Source organism: Palaemon carinicauda, chromosome 22 (assembly GCF_036898095.1).
Source record: "Palaemon carinicauda isolate YSFRI2023 chromosome 22, ASM3689809v2, whole genome shotgun sequence".
NCBI lineage: Eukaryota > Metazoa > Arthropoda > Malacostraca > Decapoda > Palaemonidae > Palaemon > Palaemon carinicauda.
Window position 1 is genome coordinate 53,041,993 of NC_090746.1, and position 12,381 is coordinate 53,054,373.

Sequence of the window (12,381 nt, forward strand, 5' to 3'; positions counted from 1 at the left end):
CGAGAAGCTCATTCACATCTGAGTGAGAAAGACCGAACTTTGCTTAAGGTGAAGACGCACGAAGTTAGAGCTGTTACAACTTCCGTGGCCTTTAAGCAAAATATATCTCTGCGAAGTATAATGGACGCAACCTATTGGAGAAGCAAGTCAGTGTTCGCGTCTTTTTATCTAAAGGATGTCCAGTCTCTTTACGAGGACTGCTACACACTGGGACCATTCGTAGCAGCGAGTGCAGTAGTGGGTGAGGGCTCAACCACTACAATTCCCTAATTCCATACCCTTTTAATCTTTCTCTTGAAATGTTTTTAATGTTGTTTTTATGGGTTGTCCGGAAGGCTAAGAAGCCTTTCGCATCCTGGTTGATTTGGCGGGTGGTCAAAGTCATTTCTTGAGAGCGCCTAGATTAGGGGTTTGATGAGGTCCTGTTGTATGGGTTGCAACCCTTGATACTTCAGCTCCTAGGGGTCGATCAGCATCCTAAGAGGATCGCGAGGCTCCGTAAGGAAGACGTACTTAAAAGGCAGAGTAATTGTTCAAGTCGACTTCCTTACCAGGTACCTATTTATTTTGTTTTTGTTATTTTGATAACTTCTAAAATGAAATAAAAAACTCTTAGCTCATAAAATGTAAACATATATTACTGGTCTCTACCCACCATCCTGGGTGTGAATCAGCTATATATTCACCGGCTAAGTTAAATATTTAAAAATGATATTTTAATTATAAAATAAATTTTTGAATATACTTACCCGGTGAATATATAAATTAAATGACCCTCCCTTCCTCCCCAATAGAGACGCAGTGGGACGAGGAGAAAATTGAGTCTTTGTTTACATAAGAGCTGGGTATCTGGTCGACAGATGGCGCTGTTGGGCACACCCGCAACCTGTGTAGCGATCGCTGGCGAGTTTTTTCCGTAGAGTTTGTCTGTCGAGCAACAGAGTTGCAGCTATATATTCACCGGGTAAGTATATTCAAAAATTTATTTTATAATTGAAATATCATATTTTCTGTCATTTATAAATCTGTTTTGTAAAGTAAAGTGTTTACGTTTTCTGCCACTTGTTAACGTTTTCCGCTGTTTGTCATTCTCCACTACCTCCCCGCACTTCGCTCTCGGACATCGCCTCACTCCAAAGGTAAGGTTCCACATTTTTGTTACTGTATTTTTACTGTTTGCTCTAATTATACACTTCTTTTACAGGTTACTAACGGTTAATTTATTATTGAATGATCCAAATACAGTACTTGTCATACATTTAGCACTGTTTAGTGGTGTGTATCCTTTTTATAATAATTTGTTGTGGTGATTTTGTAGGTTCTGGAAGCAATTAGGCTATTTTCATGTAAAATGGGACTCACAAGACGAAAAAATCCCGTTACGAAAGCCATTACGGAACTAATTAATTTCGTTTTAAGAGGCATTACTGTATAGCGGAGTTCCTTGTATACCCTCGGGAATTAAATCTCCTCTCGGTCTCAGCTGTCAAAGACTACTGCTCAGCCTTGAGTCTCGTCTTTAGACTGAAAGGAGTTGATATTTCCTCCTTATTGGAACTGCTTTTCTCATACGTAGTTACGAGCTTACTTGTTCCCAGTCAGAGCTTAGACCTCCTCCTTGGAATGTGATTCGGGTCCTTCGGTTTCTGAAAGGCCCCCCTTACGAACCATTACGCCTGGCTTCCGATCGCCACCTTACATGGAAGACGGTGTTCCTGCTCACATTGGCTTCAGCCAAGAGTGTCTGTGAACTACATGGTCTATCTGCTGACGTCTCTCTCTCCAAGACATGGGGAGAAGTAATCCTAAGCTACGTCCCTGAGTTTGTTGCTAAGACTCAAAATCCGGGTGTGCTGGACTCCAGGTTCGGCCTCTTCCGGATAGAGTGTTGGTTCTGTAACCGAAGATCCAGACCAACTGTTATTATGTTAAGTAAGGAGTCTGAGATGTTACTTAAAAAGAACAGCAACAGGTCGCCATGTGTGCAAGCGCTTTTTGTTAGCACGGGGAAAGTCAAGAGGAGGGTCACGAGAAATACGATTTCCTCTTGGATCAGGAAAGTGATTGAGAACACACTCAATCCAGACCCTCCTTCCATCCAATCGACCCATAGCTCATGACATCAGGGGCATTGCAATGTCCCTGGCGTTCAAAAAGAACTGCTCTGTGGTGCAGGTACTGCAAGCGGGCGTGTGGAACCATCAAACAACCTTCACCGCCCACTACCTGCAAGACGTAACCCACAGGAACATGGAAACCTTTTCCATTGGTCCTGTGGTGGCTGCTCAACAAGTGGTCTAATTGCCTCCAGCTCCTTGATGGACAGGTAGCAGAGGGTTTAGGGCTGAGGTTACCCTGGTTAGTCTGGGGTGAATGAGAAAGAATGTCTGGCTCCTTTCTTCCTTTCACCTTCTCCCCCCCCTTGGGGAAACAACACCGCAAGACCACAGCATAGCTAACCTCACCTCTCTGCAGGTAAGACTCATTTCCCTTGTGTATCCTGATTATTTTACTTAATATTGTTATGTTCCCAATACCTCTTGAGGGAGGGTATTGGGTAAGTCTTAGAACTCTAGGCTTATACTCGAGTTCATACGCAAAGACAAGCCATTAGTCTCTCTCTCACAAGCTTCTGCAGGCGGCTAGGAGTGCGTTACCTTGTAACAACATCTGTTTTAGTGAGGGTAGTGTTCCTACTAATTCGATCATAGATCAAATAGAGAGAACCCTGGGTTATAGCCAAGGCCAGTTGGTAGGACTTCTTCCCTCCTTAGAGTAAGTCACCCCTATAAATAGCAAAGGGTTTGTATTTGCGCCAGAACAAGTAACAAATTTTGAGATGCAGTAATTTTTATTTTTCCTAGCATGCAAACCTGGAGCTATTTATACAAATTGGCCCACTACCCTGTCCCCCTAGAAGTCCTGCCAGGAAGCATAAGTGGTTACTCAGCCGACTGGTGTGAGTGAGCGGGGTAGCTGGTCTACCCCACCGCCCACCCGCTAACTAGCGGATGCGGGTAGTTATCCTTCATTAAAATTATTTTGGCTAGTTTTCAACTTTGCCGAAAAGTAATAACCTCTATAAATAACCCCAGGTTTGTATGCTAGGAAAAATACAAACTACCTCCAAATTTGTTATTTTTTTTTCTTTTTCTTTTCAGTGTATGTGTGTGCTGTGTTTCTCCCTCGGCCATGCGGACTTATACTGGAACAGAAGGCCGCACCTGCAGGAAGTTTATGTCTGCTGTGGAAACGGATCCTCACAGCCTTTGCCTTGTTTGTAGAGTATAGCATTGTTTAGATATGCAGCTCAAGGTCGAACCTTGGACAATCTCTGTGGTTCGTTCAGGGTACCGCGTCCCGTTCATTTCATCTCTGCCTCCACTGACCAGTTTAATCCATTGCTTGTGAGCTCCATTGCGATGGGCTCAGCAAAGGGCAGGTCCTTTGGGCCGAAGTGGAGATCATGTTGGAGAAGGGCACTCTTCAGGAGGTACTCGACGGTTCCCCAGGCTTCTTCAATCGACTCTTGTGAAAAAGGCGTCTGGAGGCTGGAGACCAGTCCTCGATATCTCAGCTCTGAACAAGTTTGTCGAACAGACTTTATTCAGCAATGAGATAGCAGACACAGTCAGACTAGCGATAAGACCACAGGACTTCATGTGTACACTGGATCTAAAGGACGCATACTTCCAGATCCCAATCCATTTGTCTTCAAGGAAGTATCTGAGATCCAGTATCGACAACAAAACATACCAGTTCAAGGTGCTGTGTTTTGGCCTTTCCACAGCACCTCAGGTCTTCACAAGAGTGTTTGCCCTAGTGTCATCTTGGGCTCACAGGTTTGGCATCTGTCTCCTTCGTTACTTGGATGACTGGCTGATCCTGTCAGACTCGGTGGCAACCCTTCTTCAGCACCGAGACAAACTTCTGAGCTTTGCCAAGATCTGGGTATCATGGTAAACCTCGAGAAGTCTTCCCTACTTCCCACTCAAAAACTGGTATACCTGGGCATGGTATTAGACACCAAACAACACAAAGTCTTCCCCTCAGACGACAGGCTGCGCACCCTCGCTCACCTGCGCACTAGCGTTCTCTTGCTCACGCTCACCTGCATACCAGCGTTTTCCGGCTTGCCAGGACTCGTGTGTTCACCAGCGCTTGGCTGCTTGGCAGTGCTCTCTTGCGCGCCAGCGGTCTCCTGCGCACAAGCGCTCTCCGGTTCGCCAGCGTTCACCAGCGCTCACCAGCGCTCCAGCACTTTCCTGCGCACTCATACGTGAGGCAAAAAGACCGAAAGGGAAAACTTTTTGACAGGTCACCATCGCCACATTCCCCTTCCCGCAAGCGCATTACAGTGCGCCCGCCATGAAACGAGGGAAGAGGCTTCACAGATGAGTTCAAGATCCTGAAGATTCCATCTTCGAAGGTGGACCCGCCGCATCAACCATATGCCGAGACTCCTCACACGGAACCCTTGGTCCCTTTCTCTTCAGGAGGTTTTTCTGTCATTACCACTCTCAGTAAATACAATCTGGACACTGCAAACTGCCTATCATTAGTTCATCGATCACAAGCTCTCTTACTGCCGTTCACTAGCCCGCCGATCGCTAGCTCGGTTTCCACCAATGAGAAATCATCAATCAGCTGATCGCTAGTCACTGTTTGCTGATTGCTAGCTCGCCGATCACCAGATTGCCAATTGCTAGCTCATCTTTCTCTGATCATTAATCTCCAGTCTCGCCAATTGCTAACAATCTCCGATTGCTAGTCGATAACCAGTCATCAGCTTGCTGATCACTTGCTCGCCGATCACTAGATTACTTATTGCCAGCTCATCTTTCTTCGATCATCGATATCAGTCTCGCTGATCTTTGACCCTCAGCTCTCTAATAGCCAATCGTCAGCTTGCTAATCTCTAGCTCGCCGATCGCCAGTCCTCAATAGTCAGCTATTGCTAGCTCACCTATGGCTAGCTTACCATTCTCAAATGCTCCGATTGCCGATCACTAGATTACCATTCATCGATCATTAGCTCAACACTCCGATCTCGATTGTCAGCTTTCCAAGCTTCCTTTCAGATCTCAGAGCGCTGATCATCAATGGCTCACCGATCACCAACTAGCGATCATTAAACCATTATGCTGTTTCTCAAGGTGCTCCAAGCTGATCGCCAACTCATTGATCATCAGCCTTCCTTGGCTGACTGACCAGACAGCTTTTGTCTGCTTGTCAGTTACCATCTTCAGCTCACAGATCGCCGATTCGCCGATCATCAGCAGTTCGCTGTTCACCGGCAGTTCGTCACGTAGACTCTCTAGTCAACATCTGCCTGTTGTTCCCTAGATAGGAAGGCAAACGACACACGTCTTGCTACTCTCCGTTCGCCATCACGCCGATCCACTAAAGCGATCTGCAGGCGATCGACAGCCCTCATCAGTAGCTTGTCGACAGGTGACTACTCGCGAGCGCTCTCCAACTGCACAGTAGCCACGATACCTACCTCTTGACCATTTGTTAACATTTGCCAGAACGATGCTGTTCTAAGGAATAGCATCAACTTCGTCAGGGCACATGGTAGGGTCCAGTGTTGCCTTACCCACTGCTATCAGTTCAAGGTGTTCTCTCCCAGGGAAGAATCCTTACACAGGGTATCGTGTCCCATCTTTTCCTCCACGAGTCAAGACCCCAGCGTCAACTGACTCTAATGCGAAAGGATCTGCAAGAAGGTAGTCCTTTGGGCCGATGTCCACACCATGTTAGAGAAGTTGGGACAAGGGTTAAGACCACAGGTCTTCATGTGCACGCTGGACCTAAAGGACGCATACTTCCAGGTCCCAAACCATCCATCTTCAAGGAAGTATTGGAGATTCAGTCTAGACAGCAAGAAATACCAGTTCAAGGCACTGTGCTTCGGTCTTTCCACAGCACCCATCCTGGGCTCACAGGATCGGCATCCATCGCCTCCGTTTACTGGACGACGGACTGATCCTAGTAGACTTGGTGGCAACCTTGTTTCAGCACCGAAACTTCTGAAGTTTTTTTTACCAAGATTTGGCGATCGTGGTAAGCCTTGGGAAGTCTTCCCTACTTCCCTCCCAGAAGACTGGTATATCTGGGAATGATTGTAGTTACCAATCTCCACAAAAACCTTCTCATCAAAGACAGGATAGCAAGGCTTAAAAAGGTCACATGACCCTTTCTCAAGGCAAGAACTCCCAGCCCAGAGTGGCCATGTTTCCTCGGACACCTATCATCCCTGGTCTCTAATTTCCAATAGCCACCTCAGGATTAGTTCTCTCCAGTGTCAGCTTGAGTCCGATTGGAATCAGGCCTTCGATTCCCCAGACATTCTGATCCCCATGGGACCAGAGGATTGGACGGACGTCAAGGGATGGGTGGCAGTCGAGAATCTACGGAGGGGTGTAACCTTCTTATCCTTCCTCCTCCCTGGACTTGATGCTGTGCTTAAACACAAAAGAAGGGAGGAGGGACCATCGTGCTGCACCACACAACCTCAGGCCTCTGGGTAGAGTCCGAAAGTACCTTAAATCTCTTCAAGGATGAAGGCCAACTTTACAGTCCTTCAACAGCCTCATCAGTTCCTGACAGGGCACTCAGTGGTGTGATGAGCGACAATACCACATAGTGGGTCACATCAACAAGCAAGAAGGAACTTGCTCGCAGCCTCTTCTCATCTAACAGTATAAATGCTAAGATGGGCCGAAGTCTGCTCAGTACCGCTATCAGCCTGCTTCATTCCAGACTAGAGGAATGTGCTCGCCGACAATCTGAGAACAGCATCTCAGATGAGGAGTACCGAATGGTCTTTGGATCACCTTGTAGCCTACAAAGTCCCAACTTTATGGGGTTCTCCAACTGTGGATCTGTTCACAACGCCCCTGAACCTCAGACTTCCGCTGCTCCCCAGTCCTAAACCCCAAGACTCTGGCAAGAGGTATGCCAACAACGGTGGGTACAACAACGACGTTTACGTCTCATCCCCGTTTTGTCTGAAGAGAAGGGTACTTAACAAGGCTAGAACATCAGTCAGCCTCTCAAGGTCTCTCATAGCTCTGCCATGGCATTACGCGGAATGGTTTCCAAACCTTCTGCAGCTCCTGACGAAGCCTCCAGGAAAACCATCTCCATGTCACAGACAACCACACTTCGACATCTACCACAAGCAATAGCTTCGCTATGATTGCACGCCTGGAGATTACTCAGCACTTCCTCTCTTAGAGAGGTTTTTTGCAATAAGTTGCGAAGAGGTTGTCTAGATATCTGAGGAATTCCTCAGCATCAGTCTACCACCAGGCAAAGTATAACGTCTTCTGTGGTTGGTGTCATGGGAAAGCGTATCTCTCCACACAATACCTCTATCAGCAATAGTGGAATCTTCGAGTATTTGCAGGAGGAAAAGACCCCCCCCATATTCACGGTCACTCAACCTTGAGCCTCGCCTTCAAACTGAAAGGAAGGGTAATCACCTCATTGCTAGATTTTTCCTAACTTATGCTGACTTACAAACTTGCCTTTCCCTAGTCGGAATTGAGACCTCCCTCTTGATACCTAGTTCGAGTTCGCCGGTCTCTAAGGAGATCTCCTTACAGTCCACTTCACCAGGCAACAAATTTTCACCTGGTTTAGAAGACAGTACTCCTACACAGTTTGACATCGGCCAAACGAGTCAAGGAACTTCATGGTCTCTCTTTTGACATCGTCCATTCATGAGTAGGGTGAAAGGCAACGTTCAGTTTCTCCCCTGAGTTTGTTGCCAAGACACAGTCTCCAGAGGTGAAGGATACTAGACAACAAGTCTCCTCAAGGTAATTGGCAAACCAGATCATCTGTTACTGTACACGTGTCGAGGTTTGAGACTCACCTCAAGAAAACGGCAACAGCCTACCCAGGTGCCTTCTCTCATCATCAGCACTGGGAGAGACAAGAGGAGGATCACCAAAACATCATCTCTGCTGGATTCACAGTCATCAATTACGCACTGAATACAAATTCTCCTCCAACGTGTCGACCTCCAATGTCAGGGGCATAGCTATGCCCCTGGCCCTTCAAAGCAGATTACTCTGTGGACAAGCAAGGGTGTGTGAATGCTCCAGGTGACTTTCACAACCTTTCTCCTGCAAGACGTGACCCACGGGAACTCGATACGATCTCTATCGGTCCTGTGGTGGCTGCACAACTGGTTGTATACCTCAACTTCTTATTGGACAAGTATCAGACAATTGAGGGCATTGTTACCCTACTTTAGTCTGCTTAAATGAAAAGGAATGACTGGCTCTTTATCTTTTCTTCATCCTCCCCTCTTATGGGGAAAGCAGCAGCCTGGGTTCTTTGCACATGCTGACCTCAACCACTGCGGGTAAACCATGCTCCCTTGTGTACCTAGTTTTGTGTCAATACTGTTGCAGCCCCATACCCTGGCGAGGTGGTATTGGGAAAGTCTTGATCCAACAGTTTTTCCTACAAAGTCTCGGAATAACTTTCATCTTGACAGTCACACTGCTTATCTCAACACACAGCTTGCGTAGGCTGCAGACCTTGCATAGCAGGGTTTAGTGAGGTGTAGGGACTTCTTATATTTGGTACCAACATATTCAATACAAGTAGCCCACGGGTAAAGCTAAAGAGCCAGATTAGCAGGGACGTCCACCCTCCTAATGGGCGAGTCACCCCTAATCATTAGTGTAGGTTTGTATTCCAGTTACGGAACAAATGACAAATTTGTAGATAGTTTGTATTTTTCCTAACGATACAAACCTTTAGCTATTTATACAAACCCACTGGCCCTCTCCTCCTTGAAGTCCTACCTCCGAGCAAAGTGAGCTAAATCACAGTGTGTGAGTGGGAGCGGTAGCAAGCTACTCCCCGCTAACTAGCGTGATGGGTAGTTAACCCTTTCAGTTTCACCGAAACTAATACCCCTAAATAAATAGGTAAAGGTTTGTATCGTTAGGAAAAATACAAATTATATACGAATTTGTAATTTTTTTTATTTTTTTAAGTTATACTGAAGTAAAAAAACCTATTGTACAGTATTGAATTATCTCTTAACATTTTTTTTGGCCCTTTTTTGTACTCTATTGTAATACTAAATCCTCTTTATATCAACAGCTCTGCAATGGACTCAAAAACCAATACCAAAGTTGCCATCAAGAAACTGGCAAGGCCATTTCAAACCCACATCCACGCGAAACGAACATACCGGGAGTTGAGGATGTTAAAACACATGGACCATGAAAATGTAAGAGCCTATACATTACTGTTGTTTTTGTTCCTAAACTTGATACAAACCCTCATTCTTTACTATGGGAGATATTCTAGCGCAAGCTGGAAAATACAGCAGAAAACCTTAACAAGGTCGCTAACGACCGGGCCGGTAGTTATCCACCTGTTAGTGGTGGGTGACTGCTGGTCGGTAGCTACTGAATACCTTCAATCGAATTCTAGCCGTCGCAGTGATAACACCGCTGCTCCTGCTTTTGTTTGACTGGCAAACTAGCCTTTCTTTATTGGGTTTTTGATTAACTCTCTTTCTTTTTTTTTTGTTAGATGTGATGTCCTCTATTATGAGGAAGTGTCCCGGGGTTCCCCCGAAATCATGTGGCACATTTATGTCGCCACCGGAGGTGGATCCTCATTCCCTATGCCCTTCGTGCAGAGGTCATAGGTGTTCTAAAGGCTCCCCCTGCCAAGCATGTAGAGAATGGTTGCCCTCTCAGTGGGAAAAGTTCGTGAAGAGGAAGAAGAAGAAATCCAAAAAGGATTCGTTACCTCCAGGTTCGCCATCGAAAGGTAAGGAGTCTCGGGCCTTCTTCACACTTCGCTTGCGCTTCTACAAAACTACAACGTCGCAAGTGCAAACATCGCAGTACCTCCCCCTCCTCCTCATCATCATCGTCCTCGCTCTCCGTCGCCCAGACGTTCTTGTTGAAGAGACAGGTGACATAGGAAGAGACATCATCGTTCTCGCTCTTCCTCGCCTTCTATCTCTTCACGAAATGTCTCGACGAGAGACTATAAGCGCTCTCGTCACAAACATAAGAAGAGCGCTACCTCGCGTCATCGTCCTGCCTCACTGTCGACTTCCTCTCGCGAGGGATCATCTAGGCGCTTCAAGAAAAAGAGCGCCACGATATGTTCTAATTCTTCGGCACAAGAGAGTTCTCCAAAGCGTAATAAGCACTCCCGTTGGAGAAGCTCTTCCCACGATTTTTCATCTATTCGCGGACGAGGGAAAAGCGCACTCTGAGCGCAATCCCTCTCCTTCACATATTAGTTTGAGGAGCTCAGATTGCTCTAGGAAAGGGAGAAAGAGCACTTCTCACCGTCGCTACATATCATCAGAGAGAGAGAGAGCGCTCCTGTCCTTCAACCTCCCGATCGCGCAAGTCTCCGGGCATATCCGCGCAGGGTCAATCACCTCGCCCTCGTGTTTCAGACAGGACAGCTCTGGTTCCCTTGCTCCCTGATGAGTTACGGAATACGAGCTCACGAGAACCTCGGAAGAAGACGCACGGGTTCAACCCAAGACCATGCAGTCGCTTCTACTTCACAAGTGGAGACTATCCAGCGTCTCCTCTCTCAGAAGGGCTTTTCACAATAAGCTGTTGAGGGAAGGTCCAGATACTTGCATAGGTCCTCAGCCTTGGTCTATCAGACAAAATGAAGAGTATTCTGTGGTTGGTGTCGTGGAAGGAATATCTCTCCACTCGATGCCACTATTCCAGTAATAGCGGAGTTCCTTGTATACCTTCGGGAGGAAAAACTCCTTTCAGTCTTGGCATTGCAAGGCTATTGCTCAGCCTTAAGCCTTGCCTTTAAGCTGAAAGTAGTAGAGATTTCCTCTTCATTGGAGCTTTCTTTACTCATACGGGGTTATGAGATCACTTGCCCCCAATCAAAGATTAGGCCTCCTCCTTGGAACGTGGTTTGCATCTTGAGAGCCTTAAAAGGACCTCCTTGAGAACCATTACACCATGTAACTGACCGAAATCTCACTTTGAAGACGGCGTTCCTGCTCGTGTTAGCCGCGTCAAAGAGAGTCAGTGAACTTCATGGCCTCTCGTATGATATAGCCCATTCAAGGGGTTGGATGGAAGTGACACTCTGCTTCGTCCCAGAGTTTATTGCTAATACAGTGATACCTCGGTAGTCGAACGACTCTATACTCGAACAATTCGGAGTTCGACCAAAATTTTCGAGAAATTTTTGCTGCGGTGCTCGACCAAAAATTCGGTACTCGACCAGCCGAACACGTGACGACCGCATGGGCTTTGTGATGATCGCGCCATCTCGGCCACTCTCGCTTGTTCGGGAAGCATCAGTTCTCTCGAGAGCGTCACTCAGACAACGCGCGATCAGCATTCGTTGTGATTTAGTGATTTTCAGTGCTTTTAATTGCTTTTTTAGCTTTCATAATGAGTCCCAAGAAAGTAATGAGTGTTAAGGGGAAGGAGAAGAGGAAAACAGTGCGAACAACGATCGAGTTGAAGAAGGAAATTATAGCGAAATATGAGAATGGTGTACGAGTGTCCGATTTAGCGGTAGAATACGGAATGGCGAAGTCGACCATTTCTACGTTTTTAAAGCATAAAGAAATGATTAAGAAGGCGAATGTTGCAACGGGAGTTACGGCGGTAACTAAGCAAAGGCCACAAGTGATTGAGGAGATGGAAAAGTTGCTTTTAATATTTATTAAAGAAAAACAGTTGGCCGGGGAAAGTGTTAGTGAAGCGTTCATTTGTGAAAAAGCGTTGCATATCTATGAAGAATTAGTGAAGAGTCACTAGCCTACCACCACGCTTATACGTCACTGCATACGTCACTAAGAAGCTGGTCTGCTATTGGTCGGCGTCACGGCGTCACTAGGATGCAGATACACTATTGGCCAAAATCCCTCCCACAATGCCTGAGAGAGATGCTGCCTCTCTCTCTCTTTGTTATACGTGCACTCGGTTCAGAATCTTGTGTGCGTTTCGTAAAGACTTGATCTCCTGTGAGTGCTTGCGATAATGTATTTTTCGTGCATTTTAGTGCTTAATTATAACTTTAATTCGTTAGCCATGGGTCCCAAGACTACTAGTGATGTTAAACGGAGAAGTAAGAAGATGATTACTATGGAAACGAAGCTGGAGATCATAAAGAAATATGAAGAAGGCATGCGCACCGCTGCTCAAAGGTATGTTCACTACAGTACAGAAAATGGTTTAAAATTGTTTTATTTTAGTACAGTAAATGGTTTAAAATTGTTTTATAGGATTTTCTGACCAATTTCATACACATTTAGATAATTATTGTTGTTTAGGTACACGTTTTATTAATATTTTGGGCCTGTTCGAGTGCTTGGGAACGGAATAGAAT

At 46.1% G+C, this 12,381-nt stretch overlaps 1 protein-coding gene across 3 annotated transcripts in view; it reads left to right on the forward strand.

Moving 5' to 3' along the window:
• The window catches only part of LOC137616440 (mitogen-activated protein kinase 14-like), a 258,883-nt gene that overhangs the window by 45,852 nt on the left and 200,650 nt on the right, over positions 1–12,381 (forward strand). For all 3 annotated transcript variants that reach the window (XM_068346191.1, XM_068346190.1, XM_068346188.1), the window contains exon 2: positions 9,133–9,262. In XM_068346191.1, coding sequence (XP_068202292.1) covers positions 9,133–9,262 — 130 coding nt within the window. The remainder of the gene's footprint in view (positions 1–9,132; positions 9,263–12,381) is intronic.